The sequence below is a fragment of the Pseudophryne corroboree genome, chromosome 3 (genome assembly GCF_028390025.1).
Source record: "Pseudophryne corroboree isolate aPseCor3 chromosome 3, aPseCor3.hap2, whole genome shotgun sequence".
NCBI lineage: Eukaryota > Metazoa > Chordata > Amphibia > Anura > Myobatrachidae > Pseudophryne > Pseudophryne corroboree.
The window spans coordinates 711,806,525-711,827,136 of record NC_086446.1 but is presented as its reverse complement, the minus strand read 5'-3'; the positions used below and the strand labels follow the sequence as shown (position 1 = coordinate 711,827,136).

The window sequence follows — 20,612 nt, the reverse complement described above, 5'->3', positions numbered from 1 at the left end:
GTTCCTTACCATATTCCTCTACAGTGAATGTATGGACTGTATTATCCAGCCGAATAGAATATTCTCCCAGCTGGGGTTCGGAGGAGAGAGGAAGGGAACGCTCAGCAATTCCCTGATTAAGACTCACATTCAACCATTGACCAATCCGATTCTTGCTTGGATCCTAAGAGAAAAACTTTCATTCATTTCATAGGCCATGTCTCATTTTGTGTATGTCCAAATGGTTAGTACCTAACAAAGGAGGGTATTCAGTATCAGACACTAGTGAGATACGATCGCATCTCCCCGTCTGCCCCCGCAGTGCGCATACGCAGGACTCGCACTGCATTTGCGCATGTTGGGGAGATGCGATCTCATCAGCGATGTAATCACAAATGAATTGCGATCGCATTGCTGCTGGCCAGTTGCAGTTTTGCTAAAATAGCAAAACTGCAACTGAAGCTGAATAAGTGCCAAAATACTGATCGCAACGTACTGTATTACACTAATGTCAGCTCTGGTGCAAATATTCCTAACTAAACCCACTGCGAAAACCCACTGGGGTATATTTACTAAGGTCCCGATTTTGACCCATTTGGTGTTTTTTCGTCAAAGTTTCATCTCGGGAATTTACTAAACTAAAATCTCGGCAGTGATGAGGGCATTCGTATTTTTTTGGAAGTCAATGAAAAAAAATACGGTAGTTTACTAAAAATTCTAATTCACAAACACTGCCGGCAATAGCCAAACACTGCCGTGAAAAACTACAAATCGTAAAAAAAGCAGTTTTAAAATAGACCTGCTTTTTTTTTACCGTGTTCTGATAGGCATGCACGGATCCGTGAGATCCGTGCATGTTTATCAGTGGGAAGGGGTGTGAAAGGGTTAAAAATCAGAAAAAAAATTGCATGGGGTCCCCCCTCCTAAGCATAACCAGCCTCGGGCTCTTTGAGCCGGTCCTGGTTGTAAAAATATGGGGGGGAAATTGACTGGGGATCCCCCATATTTGAACAAGCAGCACCGGGCTCTGCGTCTGGTCCTGGTGCCAAAAATACGGGGGACAAAAAGCGTAGGGGTCCCCCGTACTTTTAACACCAGCACCGGGCTCCACTAGTCAGAGAGATAATGCCACAGCCAAGGGACACTTTTATATAGGTCCCTGAGTCCCTGTCATTAAATCACTAACTAGTCACCCCTGGCCGGGGTACCCTGGAGGAGTGGGGACCCCTTAAATCAAGGGGTTTCCCCCTCCAGCCACCCAAGGGCCAGGGGTGTAGCCCGAGGCTGTCCCCCCCATCCAAGGGCGGCGGATGGGGGGCTGATAGCCAAGTGTAAAAATAAGTATATTGTTTTTTGTAGCAGTACTACAAGTCCCAGCAAGCCTTCCCCGCAAGCTGGTACTTGGAGAACCACAAGTACCAGCATGCGGCGGAAAAACGGGCCCGCTAGTACCCAATGGTGGGAACTTTGCGGTCAGCGGTTGAGGTTACTCGCGGTCAACCCCTGACCGAAAAGTTCCCACTATTGGATACAATGGAGCGCCTATGCGCTACATTGTATCTTCAGTGCGCAGCCTGACTAACAGCTCAGGAGCGCACAGCCAATCAGGAGAGTGCCACGATGTGGCGCTCCCTGATTGGCTGAAGGGACCCTCTTTGACAGGAGTCACGGGGGGTCCCGCCAGTCGGGGGAAAGGGGTCCCATGTGTAAACATGGGACCCCTTTCAGTGCGTCGTTCGGGTTTTCCGGTTTGTTTTTTTGCCAAGTACGTGGATTACAAAGAGGACAGAAGCTGCACTGGATTGTGTGAGTATAATTTTATTCACAGGTACCCCGTGGATTCTACATGGAGAAGTGGACCAAGCCTCGTGTGAACATAGGTAAGTATGTGTGTATGTAGGTGTGCATGTATGTAATAAAATTTTACTGTCACAGTGTGTGTGTTTTGTTTTTTGTTGGGTATTTTTTTTGTAGTAGTACTACAGGTACCAGCGGGTAACTAGTTAGTGATTTAATGACAGGGCCGCAGGGACCTATATAAAGTGTCCCCCGGCTGTGGCATTATCTCTCTGACTAGTGGAGCCCGGGGCTGGTGTTAAAAATATGGGGGACCCCTACACTTTTTGTCCCCCGTATTTTTGGCACCAGGACCAGGCGCAGAGCCCGGTGCTGGTTGTTCAAATATGGGGGATCCCCAGTCAATTTTCCCCCCATATTTTTACAACCAGGACCGGCTCAAAGAGCCCGAGGCTGGTTATGCTTAGGAGGGGGGACCCCACGCAATTTTTTTTCTGTTTTTTAACTTTTTAAACACTGTTTTTAAGGTACACAATGAAGCCCTGCACGGATCTCACAGATCCGGCCGGGATTCATTGTGTTAAGTTCGGCAGTGTTTTACTAATCACTCACGTAAAACACTGGCTGAAATTACGAATGACATCGACATCGGAAAAAACGAAAATGCAGAATACGACAGCATAGTAAATGAGGCGTACAAAATTCAAAAAGTTGCAAATTCACACATTCGATGTAATTCCTGTTTGAACTTTAACCTCATTCAGAAAAATACGATTTTCAGTAAATATACCCCACTGAGTCAGCATAAAATGCAGAATCTAATAGATTTCCCCATGCAATAAATGCAGAGGACGCATTTAATGCAGATTTTCTGAAAACTCCTGCCTGTAATGAATAGCACGCAGGCAGTGTTGGACTGGCCCACAGGGGTACAGGGGAAACCACTGGTGGGCCCCACCGCCTGGGGCCCCCACCCCCTCCTCTAGTGATCAGATTTTGCACTTGAATTACACATTATGCATATGTTACATTATACTGCACAGGACTATGGTGTACTTTCTACAGTGTTATTAATCTGGTACAGTACATTATCATGCATGCACTAGCTGTATTTGCCATATATATGTATCAAAGGGCCCAGAACCTGCACTACTGGTTAGCCAAGCCTCTAAGCATGGGCCCCTATTACTGCATTTCCCCGGTGGGCCCTCCATGCCCCAGTCCGACACTGCGCGCAGGGTTACCACAGCTAATTGAATCAAACAGTGCTGACACTTAGCTGTGGGGCAAGCACTGCACAAAATTGAATCTCTCCGTAAGTGTTCCCCAGCATTACAATGTTATGGAATCTGGTATATGTTGGAAATGATAGACAATTGAAGTGGCCTTTACATTGGTGGATATTTATTTAATACTTATTATAAAATGCATTACTTTAATGGGACTGGATCATTGTATCTATCATTGTATGGCCAGTATCCTATTACCAATGGTAAATACCGCAAGGCAAAAACAAGTATTACCACGGCAGGCTATCCTATTGTGGTCCACTTTTACCATGCAGTGTATTACCCTGTGTCATAGAGAAACACATAGCTTCTGTGAAAAGCCAAGGACCTATGTGTTTCTGCGGCAGTCATTGCAGACTTTGACATTACTTATCTTGACAAGCAGGAATGCAGGCGGACCAAACCCCCGTGAAGTGCCAGCGCCCGGAGCTAATAGGATAGCCTTGGCTGCAATTATTAGCTACAGTAATTCACCGCAGCTAATTGCATACTGGCCAAAGTCGTGGAGAATAACCCTGGTGCTATTAGTACAGGGTTGGTTCTTTTTAGGGTAGGGGGCCACATAAGTTTTGTTCAGGCTCCACTTACCCGTGAACTGTGTACGCCTCTACCTGTCAATCAGGCAGTGGCGTTTGCATCCGTAAGATGCGATCGCAGAACATTAACTCATTGTTATCAGTCTGACCTTGGCCATGAGAAAAGCAACTGGTATGAAATGGATCAGCAGAAAGGGGGCTCAAAACCAGTATCTTGCCAGGATTCCTACTGGGTCATTATCTGGCTCTTTGAGCACTATATAATAGGAGATTACATTGCAGCCAAAGATACCTTTAAGTAGCTATCGGGAAAAGCTACTGAGACAACTTTCACTACAGCAGTGGCGTCACAAGGGCCGACTCCTGCTCAGTGACAGGAGCCGGGTGCTGCACTGTAACATTACGTGCAGCAACCCGGCTGCTGTCACCCTGTAGAAGCCAGCACTGCATCTCCTAGACCCCGGAGTGATGAAAACCATGCTTGGGATGCTTGGCCCCATCCACTCCATGAAGCCACTCCCCTACCCATGAAACCACGCCCCTTTTGCATCCCCACTAGGTGTCCTTTCGGTAAGTGACTACAGTAAGATCCACAAAATATCTTAAATTGCAGATTTCATGAAATGTGCTTTATATTATTTAAATATATGTATTACAAGTTTTTACCTGCAGCTCAACAACTGGAAACTGAAAAAGAACAAAAAAAAAGACATTTAAAAATATATCCATGTATTTACATTACAGCATTTGTGTTACTGACAATGGTAGCCTCTAGTACTTTCAGTAACTCTATAACGCTGTACTAATGTCAATTATAGCTAATGCTTTCAAATGTTTTTCACTTTAATCAAAAGTAATTCTTTTTAAATAAATTGGATCAGTTGAAGATACATGTACTGTACAATTTTTCAGTATTTCGGCAAAAGTATGAACATTCACAAGTAACTCACATTCATAACAAGTTTAACAATTTATTTCACTGGAATGCAGCAATATCTGTATATTTCTTCAGTTACCTATGGTAGACATTACTCAATCCTTTTTTATCACAAACTAAGAGCCCGATTCAGCATCACACAATATTGTGCTAAAATCGCTATGAAGCGATTTCAGCATATGTGCACCTGCGTGTACACCGATGCGCTCATATGCAAGGTCTTAAACTGCATTCTCTTCAGAACACTGTCTAATTCCTTGCAATGGGGGCGGTGACGGGGAATTGATGCCGCATTTTGTGGGCATTGATGCACCGTTTGGGGGGCGCGGTCCGGACAACACACAACTACAACCCATGCTGAATCATGGCCTAAGTTCCATTCTGCAAAGATAAATATTTCTTCCAAGTATTAGAGGTTTATTTATCACCATCCGCATCTGATGATGTGGATGACATGTGATAAAATTGACCAAACCCGCACTGCGAAAATTGAGTACATTGAATGGATGTACTCTGTCCCTGCAATGCCTTTCCGCAGCATTATAGGGGTATTTCTAATAAAAAATACCCTTATGTTCTGCTGCGCATGCGCCACTGTCCATCGCTACCGCCGCCGCCAGGTTCCCCCTGCCATCACTACTACCCCCGTGCCGCAACCCCCCGCGCCCCCCCGGATTTTATATTTACCAGTGTGGAGGTGGATCGCTCTTCATACTCCTGAACTCTTTCCAGTATGATGAAGTGGGCCATTGGGAACTAATGCCATCTCAAGGAGTCAGTTCCCACAACTCTCTTGCAGTGTGGATTAAAAATTTAAGATTTGACTGGACAACTGAAGACTCTTTTGGCGGTGAAATGCGTTATCCACATGGTACCCCTGTGCAGACAAGACACCACTAATCTCTGTCCTGGTCATGGGCGTTTTAAGAAAAGAGTGGACCCGCATGCAGCCTCCGTTATGGGCCCCCCTCCTCTTCGGCAGCTAATAGACTCTGGCATAATGCCAGAGTCTATTGCGCATGTCTCCATGAGCATGGCGCCTGCGCCTTGTTCCCGGGGACACCTTCAGTGCGCATGCGCAAATTACTCAGAAATGACCGTGGTGGAAACTTTCTGAGTGATTTGTGCCCACACTGCAGGGCCACTGCCGTGGGACTCCAGAGGGGTAGTTAAAGTTATACTATATGGGTGCAGTGTGTGCGGTGTGTGCACACACCCTGCACTCAGGGCCGGTTCTACACCTTGTGGCACCCAGGGCGCCCCCGCCCCCAATAGGTAAAACAGAGTTGGTGCACCCCAAAATAGGGGCGTGGCTTCATATGGAAGGGGTGTGGCCACTGTTATGCCCCCTGTAATTGTGCCCCCAGTAGTTGTACCCCCAGTAGCTGTGCCCCCTGTACTTGTGCCCCCCTGTACTTGTGCCCCCCTGTAGCTGTGCCCCCAACAGTTGTGCCGCCAGCAGTTGTGCCCCCAGTAGCTGTGCCCCATGTAGCTGTGCACCCTGTAGCTGTGCCCCCAGTAGCGCCGCTTACAAACACACAAAAAAACAACAACAACACAATACTTACCAGCCCCGCTCCTGCTTCCCAACCGCTGTTGCGCTGCCCTTCGTCTCTGGCCGCCCGTTCCTCTCTATGGGAGAGACGTCATGACGTCTCTCCCATAGCAGTGTCGCACAGACACTAGAGGTCAAACCGCTCTTGCCTGCACCCATTATAGAAACGCTTATGGTCCAGGCATACATAGCACTATGTTATACACAATCGGTTTATGCAATTGAACAGGTCTGAGCAGGATAATATGTACAATTCTGAACATTTAAATATTGTAACTAGGGGGTGATTTAGACCTGATCGCTGAACTGCAATCTTTGCTGTCATGCGTTCAGATAGTCGCTGCCACCAGGGGGAGTGTAAATTCGCCGTGTAAGTGTGTGATCCACTTTGTGCAGTCTGTGCGCAGCCCAGCCCAGGACTTACTCCTACAGTGCGATGAGAACAGGCTGATCAGGGCCGGAGCTGACGTCACACACCCTACCTGAAAATGCTTGGGGACGCCTGCGTTTTTCCGGACACTCACAGTAAATGGTCAGTTGCCACCCACACACGGCCTCTTCCAGTCAATCACCTTGCGATCGCCCGTGCGAATGGAACTTTCGCACCATCCTGTCACTGACCGGCGATGCCCTTTGTTGCTGTCCAACGCGCATGCGCATTGCGGTGCATACATATGCGCAGTTAGTATCTGATCGCCCGCTGTGCGAAAACGCACAGCAGTGATCAGGTCTGAATCACCCCCCTAGTTTGAACTACAGGTTTGTGCAGCTTATCTGGCAGCTTAATTGATATTTAAAAATCACAAATAAATATTTTTTGCTTATACTGGTGGCCTCATTAAAATGTGAGCTCCTTAACTGTATCTTATAAGTGCTACAAAATATTACATCTCAAAGTAATATACAGTATGTTACTGATACAATTATTACCACTGTATGAGAAAAATGATACTGCCTGAGACATACAGTGCATACTTTCTGCTACAATTCCTACAAGAGAAAATAAGCACTAAGTCTAGACCAGGCATTCCCAACCGCGGTCCTCAAGGCACACCAAAAGTGCAGGTTTTAGTGATATCCAGGCTTCAGCACAAATGGTTAAATTAAAATAACTGAGGTACTAATTCAGTCACCTGTGTTCAAGCCTGCAGATCACTGAAACCAGGACTGTTATAGGCCCTACACACTTGCCGATATTCCTTAAAGATATGAACGATCTCGTTCATTATTGAACAAGATAACGTTCATATCTTTCAGTGGGGAGTCATCAGCGATGAACGATGCGCGGCCCCGCGCTCGTTCATTGCTGGTTCCCCGTCGGCTGTGCATGCAGGCCAATATGGACGATTTCGTCCATATTTGCCTGCACTTCAATGGAGCCGGGTGACAGGTGGAGTGAAGAAACTTCACTCCCCCCGTCACTGCCCCCTCCCGCCGCCGGGTCGCCCGTCGGCCTTATCCGCCGTCGGGCAGCTCGGCGGCGGATCTTTATATGTGTAGGGCCCATTAGTGTGCCTTGAGGACAGAGGTTGGGAATGCCTGGTCTAGACAATATATTCTCTATACACCTACTGTATGATGAGGATACTGCTATATATATAATGTGCAATATAAGATACACAAAACCTATGAATTCTTGATTCAGAATACAGTGGTCTATGTTTGGAAATACTAAACACACTGGGGTAAATTTACTAAGGTGGGAGTTTTTTTTAGAACTGGTGATGTTGCCTATAGCAACCAATCAGATTCTATCTATTATCTTCTAGAAGCAGCTTGATAAATGTTAAGTAGCATCTGATTGGTTGCTATGAGCAACATCACAAGTTCTAAAAAAACTCCCACCATAGTAAATTTACCCCACTGTATTAAGAAAATATCTAGTATTTTATTTATGCAAGCATTCCGGGTTATTTGGTCTATGCAATGTCAGCATATGATTAACATTGAATAAAACATTCACCATTACCAACCAGGGGCCACTAACCAATTTATTTAAAAAAATATTTTTGATATAAAAAACTGCCATAAATAATATTTAACAGAAAAATAATTATCGAAATACATATACAGTATATATATGTATATAAATATATATATATATATATATATATATATATATATATATACAAATATTATACAGATAATAGGATTTTGATACCTACCGGTAAATCCTTTTCTCCTAGTCCACAGAGGATGCTGGGGATGATATCAAGACCATGGGGTATAGATCCGCAGGAGACATGAGCACTCTAAAGACTTTCATTGGGTGTGAACTGGCTCCTCCCTCTATGCCCCTCCTCCAGACCTCAGTTGTAGGAACTGTGCCCAGGGAGACTGACATTTCGAGGAAAATAATTACTTAACTAGTGGTGAGATATCTACCAACTCACACCCTCAACCATGCCGCACACATGGCAATCAACATAACACACACCAACAGGCATGAACCAATTGCAGCAACATGCTGAAACTAAGATAACACAACTTCTGTAAATGTAATAACTAAACTGCAGGTAAAAAACACACTGGGACGGGCGCCCAGCATCCTCTACGGACTAGGAGTAAAGGATTTACCGGTAGGTTATCAAAATCCTATTTTCTCATACGTCCTAGAGGATGCTGGGGACAACATCAAGACCATGGGGTCTATACCAAAGCTCCAGTACGGCGGAAGAGTGCGGATGACCCTGCAGCACCGATTGACCAACCTTGAGGTCCTCATCGGCCAAGGTGTTAAACTTGTAGAACTTAGCAAATGTGTTTGACCCTGACCAAGTAGCTGCTCGGCAAAGTTGTAATGCCGAGACCCCCCGGGCAGCCGCCCAGGATGAGCCCACCTTCCTAGTGGAGTGGGCCTTTACCGACGTCGGTAATGGCAATCAAGCCGTAGTATGAGCTTGCTGAATCATATTTCTAATCCAACGTGCAATAGTCTGCTTGGAAGCAGGACAGCCAATCTTGTTGTGATCAAACAGGACAAACAGAGCCTCTGTTTTCCGCATAGGAGCCGTTCTAGCAACATAGATTTTCAAAGCTCTAACCACATCTAGAGATTTTGAATCAGTGAATATGTCAGTAACTACTGGCACTACAATAGGTTGGTTTATGTGGAAAGATGAAACCACCTTCGGAAGAAAATGTGGACGAGTCCTCAACTCTGCCCTATCTTCATGGAAGATCAGGTAAGGGCTCTTGTGAGACAAGGCCTCCAATTCAGACACTCGCCTTGCGGATGCCAAAGCCAAAAGCATCACCACTTTCCAAGTGAGAAACTTCAACTCTATCTTTTGTAGAGGCGCAAATCAATCCGATTGAAGGAACTGCAATACCACGTTAAGGTCCCATGGTGCCTCTGGAGGCACGAATGGAGGCTGGATGTGCAGAACCCCTTTCACGAAGGTCTGAACCTCTGGAAGAGAGGCCAATTGTTTTTGGAAGAACACTGACAAGGCCGAAATCTGGACCTTGATTGATCCCAATCGGAGGCCCGCCTCCACACCATCCTGCAAAAAATGGAGAAAACGTCCTAAGTGAAACTCTTCCGTAGGAGCTTTCTTGGCTTCACACCAAGACACATATTTTCTCCAAATTTGGTGGTAATGTTTCGACGTTACTCCCTTTCTGGCCTGAATAAGGGTGGGGATGACTTTCTCGGGAATACCCTTCCTGGCTAGGATACGGCGCTCAACAGCCATGCCGTCAAACGTAACCGCGGTAAGTCTTGATACACGCACGGCCACTGCTGCAGCAGGTCCTCTCGAGGAGGAAGAGGCAGAGGATCTTCTATGAGCAACTGCTGGAGATGTGGGTACCAAGCCCTCCTTGGCCAGTCTGGGGCAATGAAGATTGCTCGAACCCTTGTTTTCCTTATGATCCTGAGTACTTTTGGGATTAGCGGAAGTGGAGGGTAGACATACACTGACGGAAAAACCCACTGTGTCACCAGTGCATCCACTGCTACTCCTTGAGGGTCTCTCGACCTGGAACAGTATCTCTGAAGCTTCTTGTTGAGACGAGATGCCATCATGTCTATTTGAGGAACTCCCCAAAGACTTGTCAGACTTCTTGGTGGAGGCCCCACTCTCCTGGATGGAGATCGTGTCTGCTGAGGAAGTCTGCTTCCCAGTTGTCTACTCCCGGAATGAATATTGCCGACAGAGCTTGTAGATGTTTTTCTGCCCAGCTGAGGATTTTTGTCGCCTCTGCCATTGCCACTCTGTTTTTCGTTCCACTCTGCCTATTTATGTATGCGACTGCTGTTACATTGTCAGCCTGGATCTGCACGGGACGGTCTTGAAGAAGATGTACCGCTTGTTGAAGGCCGTTGTAAATGGCTCTTAGCTCCAGAATGTTTATGTGAAGGCAGGCTTCCTGATGTGACCAACGTCCCTGGAAGTTTTCTCCCTGAGAGACTGCTCCCCAGCCTCGGAAACTTGCATCCGTGGTTACTAGGACCCAGTCCTGAATCCTGAATCTGCGTCCCTCTAGCAGGTGAGAGCTGTGCAACCACCACAGGAGCGAAATCCTGGTTTTTGATGACAGGATTATTTTCTGTGCATGTGTAGGTGTGACCCCGACCACTTGTCCAACAGGTCCCACTGGAATACTCTGGCATGGAACCTGCCAAACTGTATGGCCTCGTAGGCCACCACCATCTTCCCCAACAACCGAATGCACTAATGGATCGACACACTTGATGGTTTCAATATCTGTTTTACCATTTTCTGGATTTCCAGAGCCTTTTCCAGCGGAAGAAATACTCTCTGAACTTCTATGTCCAGAATCATCCTGAGGAAAGACAACCTTGTCGTCGTTCCAACTGTGACTTTGGGTAATTTATGATTCACCCGTGTTATTGGAGTATCGACAGAGAGAGTGATATGTTTTGTAACAACTGCTCCCTGAATCTCGCCTTTATCAGGAGGTCGTCCAGATGAGGAATTATATTGACTCCTTTCTGACGAAGGAGGACCATCATCTCCGCCATCACCTTGGTGAATACCCTTGGCGCCGAGGAGAGACCGAAAGGTAACGTCTGGAATTGGTAATGGCAATCCTGAACCACAAATCTCAGATAAGCCTGGTGAGGAGGAAAAATGGGAACATGCAGGTAAGCATCCTTTATGTCCACCGACACCAAGTAGTCCCCCTCCTCCAGACTGGCAATCACCGCCCGAAGTGATTCCATCTTGAACTTGAACCTTTTTAGGTAACAATTCAGATCCTTTAGATTTAGGATCGGTCTGACCGAGCCGTCCGGCTTCGGAACAACAAAGAGGCTTGAATAAAAACCCCTCCCTTGTTGTGACAACGGTACCAGGACTATGACCTGGTCTTGACATAATTTTTGGATTGCCGCTGTTACTACTTCTCTTTCTGGCGGAGAAACTAGCAAGGTTGATTTGAAAAATCGGCATGGAGGAACGTTTTGAAACTCCAGTTTGTATCCCTGGGATACTATTTGCAACACCCAGGGATCCAGGCCAGACAGAATCTAATCCTGGCTGAAGAGTTTGAGACGTGCCCCCACCCGAGCGGCCTCCCGCAAGGGAGCTCCAGCGTCATGCTGGGGATTTGGCAGAAGTAGGGGTAGACTTCTGCTCTTGGGAACCTGGAGCCGCTGTGGGCTTCTTTCCCCTTCCCCTTCCTGCAAAGAAGGGGGAACCTCTCGTCTTTTTGTATTTATTGGGCCGAAAGGACTGCATTTGCGGGTGATAGGTCTTTTTTGCCGGTGCAGGCGCAGAGGGCAAAAATGTCGACTTACCTGCAGTAGCCGCCGAGACTAACGCATCCAGGCCATCGCCAAATAAGGCCTCACCTTTATATGGGAGAGCCTCCATGTTTCTTTTGGAATCTGCATCCGCGTTCCACTGGCGAATCCACAACGCCCGCCTAGCCGATACTGCCATTGTAGCGGCTTGTGAACTCAAGAGTCCAATATCCTTCATTGCTTCCAGCATGTAGGCGGCAGCGTCCTTGATATTCCCTAACTTAAGGAGTATCTCATCTTTATCAATCATGTAAATTTCTGATAACACGCTTTCTGACCATTTTTCAATAGCGCGACTCACCCATGCGCAGGCAATAGTGGGCCTGAGCAGTGTACCATTGGTAACATAAATGGATTTCAATGTCGTTTCCATTTTGCGGTCTGCCGGCTCTTTAAGAGAAGCCGTGCCAGGAGCAGGGAGAATTACCTTCTTTGTCAACCTGGAAAGTGCACTGTCTAACACAGGGGGTGACTCCCATTTTTTCCTGTCCTCAGCCGGGAAAGGGTAAGCTACAGTATGTGAATCCTTTTGGGAACATGAAATCTTTTATCAGGATTCACCCACATCCCTTCAAACGGAGCATTTAGTTTGTGTGAAGGAGGGAACGTGACTTTGGACTTCTTTTCCTTACATAAATAAGCCTTCTGCTGAGGTACAGGAGTGGTTTCTGTAACCTCCAACACGTCCCTTATAGCCACAATCATATATTGTATACTTTTTGCCAATTTATGATTTATCTCTCTGGATTCATTAGCATCGACACAAGAATCAGAATCCGTGTCGGTATCAGTGTTTACAACATTTGCAAATGGTCTCTTATGTGACCCAGAGGGGCCGCCCGCATAAAGAATAACAGCATCCTGAAAAATCACATCTTCCACAGATTTTCTCCAGCATGCAGCCTTAGATTCAGACTTATCTAATCTACGGTTAATCAGATGCATACTGTCACGTAACTCTTTCACCCATGCAGGCTCTTGGTGTGCTGGTAGCGCCACCACATTACAACCCTGTGTCCCTAAAATGGATTCTTTCGGGGAGGAACTCCCTGCCTCAGACATGCCTCACACGTGTACAGCACACTCACAGACACACTGGGACTTATTTTGGGGACAGACCCACAGTAAAATCTCTCAGAGGGACACAGGATAGGAGCAGCCAGTTCACAATCCCAGCGCCAGTATTACCTGTGAACACAGTATGTCCACAGCCCAACAGCGCTTTTAAATAGTAATATACACTATCAAATGCACCACAATCGCTTTGTGCCCCCCCTTAATAGCACCCTGTACTTGTCGGAAGTGAAGGAGAGGACCAGCGTGTTCTCTGTAGCCTGAGGAGAGAGAGAAAATGGCGCTGAGTAGTGTGCTGGCTGCCTGAGGAAGAAGCTCCGCCCCCGCAATGGCGCGTCCTTACACTCATAAAATCACTGTAATATTTATACTGGCGGGGGTAGGGCTGTGGCCCCCTTTAACCAGTTTGAGGTATTTTTCTTGCTGCCCAGGGCGCCCCCCCCAGCGCCCTGCACCTTGCAGTGCCTGTGTGTGTGGGCAGCAATGGCGCTGCGCTCCCACCAGCCGCGCCGCACCTCAGCCGTCACTTACTTGATAGAAGATCATTCTTCTTATACTCACCTGTCTTCTGACTTCTGGCTCTGTGAGGGGGGTGACGGCGTGCTGTGGGAGTGAGCATCTAGACACGGCTAGTGTTCAGTACCCTTCAGGAGCTAATGGTGTCCTGTCAGCCAGAAGCAGAGCCATGAAACTCTTTAGGAAGTTGGTCCTGCTTCTGCCCCCTCAGTCCCACGAAGCAGGGAGTCTGATGCAAGCAGATCTCCCTGAAAATAAAAAACCTAACATAAGTCTTTTCAGAGAAACTCAGTAGAGCTCCTCAGAGTGCATCCAGTCAGCCTGGGGACATTTCTAAAACTGAGGTCTGGAGGAGGGGCATAGACGGAGGAGCCAGTTCACACCCAATGAAAAGTCTTTAGAGTGCCCATGTCTCCTGCAGATCCCATCTGTACCCCATGGTCTTGATGTCATCCCCAGCATCCTCTAGGACGTATGAGAAATTAACTTCTAACCCCAGTCATTGACCATTAAACCACCTTTTAACATATATCCAATAAAGGTTATATTTCAACTTAAAAACTTTTTCTATTCGTAGTTACCTTAATTTTTTTTTTTTGAAGAGTACTCCCGAAAAAGAGTCTTTCTATTATCCAGTCTAATATTATAGTTATATCTGACACAGGGGAGCACCACTGACCCATTTATTTCTAACACAGGTATCATCATATATTTTTTGATACTCCTAATAAATACTAAAGGCTAGTCAGTATTACCTACAATATTTTCATCTCCTCATATATTCCTGGCAATATATTTAAGGGGTTGGGACTGAAAAGCCAGTGAGAGGGATGCCTGCAGTCAGAAAACCCTGACAAACCTCCCCCTCCCCCCCCCCCCATCCCCCAGCCAGGTGGCTTACCTCTCCGACGGCATGGATTTAGGTCTACATGCAAATGGTCAACACAAAAAAGGAAGAAATGTTTTTGTTATTTTAACCCTAAACATAACTCTCCCCCTAGTGCCATACCCTAACCCTCACCCTAGTGCCTAACCCTAACTGTCCCTTCTGCAGCCTAGCCATAACCCTCCTCTAAGTGCCTAATCCTAAACCCTAAGCCTAACCCTAACCCTAAGCCTAACCCTAAAAATCATGCAAAATCATGTGTCGACCATATGCATGTTGGCTTTTTAACCCTCCAGACCTTTTAACCCTGTTGACCTAAGTCCATGTTGACCATTTGACTGTCAACCTTATGACCCTGTCAACTTTTTGATGCTGTTGACCTATTGACTCATACCTCCCAACATGACCCTCTCCAGGAATGGCACAATGCTCTGCTCCTGGACTTCCATCTTAAGTTATGATTGCCACCACCTGTGAGGAAACACCTTTCTTATCCATTAACCTGTTCGAAACAGGTGCCGGCAATCATAAATTAAGAGAAAAGTCCAGAAGCAGCGCATTCTGTCCCTCCTGGAGAGGGTCATGTTGGGAGGTATGTTGACTGTCGACCATCTGGTGTTGATCTATTAACTGTCTGTTTACTGTCTAACTTACTGTACATCTGGATACAACTATGCTGAATATGGGACAGTCACATCAGACCTCTAATGCTGTATATGCCTGTTACTTAAAACATTGGGAAACTAGTGTTTCTGCATGTGTAAGGGGCTTTGGGGGTCATTCCGAGTTGTTCGCTCGTTATTTTTTTTCGCTACGGAGCGATTAGTCGCAAACTGCGCATGCGCAATGTACGCAGCGCGCCTGCGCCAAGTAAATTAGCACAAAAGTTTGGTATTTTACTCACGGCGTAACAAAGTTTTTTCATCGTTCTGCTGATCGGAGTATGATTGACAGGAAGTGAGTGTTTCTGGGTGGAAACTGGCCGTTTTCTGGAAGTGTGCGTAAAAACGCAGGCGTTTCAGGGAAAAACGCAGGAGTGTCTGGAGAAACGGGGGAGTGGCTGGCCGAACGCTGGCAGTGTGTGACGTCAAACCAGGAACGAAACTGACTGAACTGATCGCTATTTGTGAGTAGGTCTGGAGCTACTCAGAAACTGCTAAGAAATTTCTATTCGCAATTCTGCTAATCTTTCGTTCGCACTTCTGCTATGCTAAGATACACTCCCAGAGGGCGGCGGCTTAGCGTGTGCAATGCTGCTAAAAGCAGCTAGCGAGCGAACAACTCGGAATCACTCCCTGTAGGTGATGATGAACACTGTATGCCCCTATATTATATAAAAAAAATAAGTTATTAGAGTTTTTTATATATTTTACTAACTTTTTATATATATTTATAATCAAACATACATTATTGATCTTATTATAAATATTTTCAGATCACTCTGCATCTATGACTGTGATCCTAGTTTTAAGAACTAAAAGTAATATTGCAACATTATTTATATTGCAACATTATTTATATTGCAACATTATTGCAATATTGTGCAATTAATTATATTGCAACATTATATGTGAATACATTAGGTGGAAACGTTCCACATTTCTGCTAATTACTTTATTTGCACAAAGTTGTTTGATACAGGTGATTAGTTGGCCTATTTACCATTGTGGTGATAAGGCACATTTTTAAATCACTACCTCTTGCCACAATAACTGTTTACAGATTATCAGCAATCTAACAATAATATCCTGAAGAAATACAGGGCCACTGGCTGCATTTATCCTCAATTGAGCACCCTGACGCGATTTGCAATTAGTGTACCGTCTTTTCTAAGTTTAATTTGCATCCTGTCACTTCTGCTGTTTGACCATGTTCTGAATATGCACTATGGGGGACATTCCGAGTTGTTCGCTCGCAAGCGGATTATAGCAGATTTGCTCATGCTAAGCCGCCGCCTACTGGGAGTGAATCTTAGCATCTTAAAATTGCGAACGATGTATTCGCAATATTGCGATTACACACCTCGTAGCAGTTTCTGAGTAGCTCCAGACTTACTCGGCATCTGCGATCATTTCGCTACTTGTCGTTCCTGGTTTGACGTCAAAAACACACCCAGCGTTCGCCCAGACCCTCCTCCGTTTCTCTGGCCACTCCTGCGTTTTTTCCGGAAACGGTAGCGTTTTTTCCCACACGCCCATAAAACGGCCTGTTTCCGCCCAGTAACACCCATTTCCTGTCAATCACATTACGATCGCCAGAACGATGAAAAAGCCGTGAGTAAAAATCCTAACTGCATAGCAAATTTACTTGGCGCAGTCGCAGTGCGGACATTGCGCATGCGCACTAAGCGGAAAATCGCTGCGATGCGAAGATTTTTACCGAGCGAACAACTCGGAATGACCCCCAATGTTATATGGATTCACAAGTTTTTCCTCTTTTTATACAGTATATGAAATCCTGATGTACTGGCTTCTTGTTCTCTACATGGTAACTGTTTATGGGTCTAATTCAAGGTTGATTGCAAAAGCAAAATCTTCCTCTAATGGGCAAAATCATGCGCACTGCAGGGGAGGGGGGGGGGGGTTAGCTATAACATTTGCAGAGAGAGTTTTAGATTTGGTTGGGTTATATTGTTTCTGTGCAGGGTAAATACTAGCTGCTTTATTTTTACGCCGCAATTAAGATTTCAGTTTGAACACACCACAGCCAAATCTAACACTCTCTGCACATGTTACATCTGCCCCACCTGTACTGCACATTGGGGGTAATTCAGACCTAATCGTAGCAGCAAATTTGTTACCAGTTGGGCAAAACCATGTGCACTGCAGGTGTGGCAGATATAACATTTGCGGAGAGAGTTAGATTTGGGTCGGTTATATTGTTTCTGTGCAGAGTAAATAGTGCCTGCTTTATTTTTACACTGCAATTTAGATTTCAGTTTGAACACACCACACCCAAATCTAACTCTCTCTGCACGTTATGAAGAGCGAGTGCTAAATAACGCAAGTGACTGTAAACATCAAGGTAGTAGGATTGTATGATCCTTGCACAATTTAGTTAGGTAAGCAAACAGTTAACAGGTTGGGAGCAGGAGGCTATTAGAATAGTGGGAGTGTTTAGGGAGGAGCTAGAGGACACTTTGTGGAGAAAGGAGTATTCTTCTTCCTCTTTCTCTTTTGGAATTCCCACCCTCTCTCCCCAAGTCACCTTTTTGCCCCACCCGTTTTTTATTTTTCTTTGCCGGTTGGGATTTGTCAACCTATAGGTGGCAGGAAAGAATGGCAGTCACAGTGGCTATTGTGCTGCTGTTCGGAGGGCGCTCTTTGCCCAATACATTGTATACTCTGGCCTTCCTTGACGGGGGTCATTGGGCTTGGCTGTTTGACCGGGCCTATTATGGTGTATTGGGAAGAGAGTTGGAGCCTCAGCATTTATTGGCATAGCCAATGAGTGATACATAGTCATGTCGTGGACATGTGTTGTGGCAATAAGTGGTAATGTCACTGGTGATCTGGCCGTTCTTTCTTTTTGCCACCATACTTAGTTTAAGTATTATAAATAAATAACGGTTTACCGATTTTAATGGCATTTCAGTGGTCTGTGTCATTATTTCTAGATAAGTTAAGTTAGTTATTTAATAGATAAGGTTATTGTGTGATGATGTCATTCAATCCAACATCTGCCGATAGAAAGTTTATATCTGGCCCCCCTGCAGTGCACATGGCCATGCCAAACTGCTAACAAATTTACTGCTACGATCATGTCTGAATTACACCCAATGGTTTTGTTTATTAAAGGAACATTTTGCTTTTGTGATCAACCTTGAATTAGGACCTATGTGTCATGTACTCCGTGTGCTACTTTTCTAAGGATTTGTCTATTTTTCGGTCTGTCTGTCTGTCTATCTATCTATCTATCTATCATCAGATATATGTGGGTTTTTAATATGTGGCTTTTCAACGACATGAATCATTTTTGTTTTTCTGAATGTCTGTATCCGAGCTTACCTGTCTATTCTCTGGCTGCAGATCTTCGTTAAGAGAAAGAATTCTGAATTTCACTGCAAAAGTATAAATACAGGGTAAACGTATAGTTCTAAAATTATTTAAATAGGTTCCTATATTTTAGAAAGTAACTGCCAATATTTAGTTAATCAACAAGTGCATGCAAAGATGGACTTTAATGTTTTATTTTAAATTACCCTCCACCATCTACAATTAAGATTACTTAAATGTACTTGTTAAAAAGCCATAATGTAGAAATTATGTTTAGAACAAAAAGTTTAGGTGCAGCTGATATTACAGCCAACATTCATCTGATCAAAACATAATACAAAATTAGAAACCAGAAAAATTGATTAGTACACAGAAACTACTATTAACTGTGGAGGTGCGGATACATAAAAAGGCTGACAACAGATATACCCAAACCCAACACTATTATACTGCACTTTGCCGTTATTTTATAGGGTCTGCCATATCCTTGTTATGCATCTGTTTATGTGATATAGGGGTAAATATATGAAGCAGTGATAAGTGTGGAGAAGTGAGCCTGTGGAGAAGTTGCCCATGGCAACCAATCAGCATTGAAGTAACATTTATAATTTGCATACTATACAACTGTATGGAGGAGCTGATTGGTTGTCATGGGCAACTTCTCCACAGGCTCACTTCTCCATTCTTATCACTGCTTCATACATTTACCCCATAATACTGAATGTGTATATAAAGTAGAGATGAGCGGGTTCGGTTTTACTCGGATTTACTCGGTTCTCAAAACGGCATCTTATTGGCTCACGATCGTCACGTGTTTTGGATAGCCAATAAGAAACATCCGGATAAAACCGAACTGGTGTTAATTCTGGCGTTACATCCAAACCCGCTCATCTCTAATATAAAGCAAAAACAAATGTTGATTTTATATCAGTTTACAAGTGTATTCCCACATAAAACATGGAAAACAAAATAAAAACATGAGGACATAACTGGGATTGTGCATGCAGTAGAGGTAAGTGGTGCTTATTGATGTAAGTGATACAAATTTGTCATTTGATTTTCATTCTATTTTCAGTTGAAAAGAAAAAGAATAAAAATGGCTGCGATGTAATGAAATCTGAGTTTGGCAACCATGAAGGATGCCGGACAAAATCAAATGTTTTTTTAAAGGGGTAATCATGTACAAGGCTAAACCATACCTTGGACATGATTGCCACTTTGAAAACACATCCGAGTTTGGCCGGCATCCCACACAGCTGACGAACTCAGACTTCATTACATCCCTGCCAGGGACCGGACTGCCCATCTGGCACTTCTGGCAAATGCCAGAAGAGCTGATGGGCTGGTGGGCCGGTCCTGTCACATAGAGATCTGGGAAGGCCACACGCAGCACAGCCCCCGACTCTCTGGTCTGGCCGCTCCCCCGCCTCCCCTCCCATCTCCATGGAAATGGGGGCGTGCCGGGATTCCATGGCCCCCTGACTCGCAATATGCCCCAGTCTTTAGTGCCCGTGCGCAGCCATTTACGGTGTGCATGCCCCTGAGACGGGCACGTACGTGCACACACACGAAGGGGCCGGTTTCGGCCCCCAGTCCATCCCTGTCCCAGCCTATATGTTGCATTAAAGACAGTTGGTATTAGTAAACGTTTGTGCGCCTTCTCACAAGTGAGGAATTACCAGTTTGTCCTGGTTTGTATACAGCTTTGTCTGTCTGGACTAGAACACTTGTTCTTTCCTTCTTCACAAGAACTTTAGTACTCTTGGCAATGTTTTCTTTTGCATTTTCAATGGAGACTGTCATTGTGCCGACCTGTTCTTCACCTTCAGATGGATGAGGAACCTATAGAAATTAACAGAGTGTACCAGCTATGAATTAGACAGAACTTGAATTGTCTCATACATACCATAACTAAAAAATGTATTCAACTGCTTTGGAAGTTTCCTTGCTTCATTATCTTATATAATTGAATACAAGGAGATTTTGTCTAGAAATTTTACTCCTGAACAACACAAAACAGCCTATAATAGCAAATATAAATAACTGTACAGATACAAATAAAAAACAGACAATAATTGATCACAGAAATGTTTTGCTTTTTTTTTAATTAAGTTATACCTTAATAAATCCTGCTGTACTCTTTTTTTAACAGACATATCATTAATTGATTGGCATACAGTGTATTCAATTTAAGAGTTTCAACTGGTTTCAAAATAACTGTGACTGTCTGAAAGATATCAGACTGTTGGATTGGATGTTTGGATTGTGCACTTCT

General features: G+C 44.9%; 1 protein-coding gene across 1 annotated transcript in view; it reads right to left on the bottom strand.

Moving 5' to 3' along the window:
* Nucleotides 1–20,612, bottom strand: part of LOC135056672 (alpha-2-macroglobulin-like) — a 258,698-nt gene that overhangs the window by 222,911 nt on the left and 15,175 nt on the right. The window contains exons 3-6 of the mRNA XM_063962122.1: nucleotides 20,017–20,179; nucleotides 18,350–18,402; nucleotides 4,268–4,288; nucleotides 10–163 (exon numbers count right to left, since the gene is read on the bottom strand). Coding sequence (XP_063818192.1) covers nucleotides 10–163; nucleotides 4,268–4,288; nucleotides 18,350–18,402; nucleotides 20,017–20,179 — 391 coding nt within the window. The remainder of the gene's footprint in view (nucleotides 1–9; nucleotides 164–4,267; nucleotides 4,289–18,349; nucleotides 18,403–20,016; nucleotides 20,180–20,612) is intronic.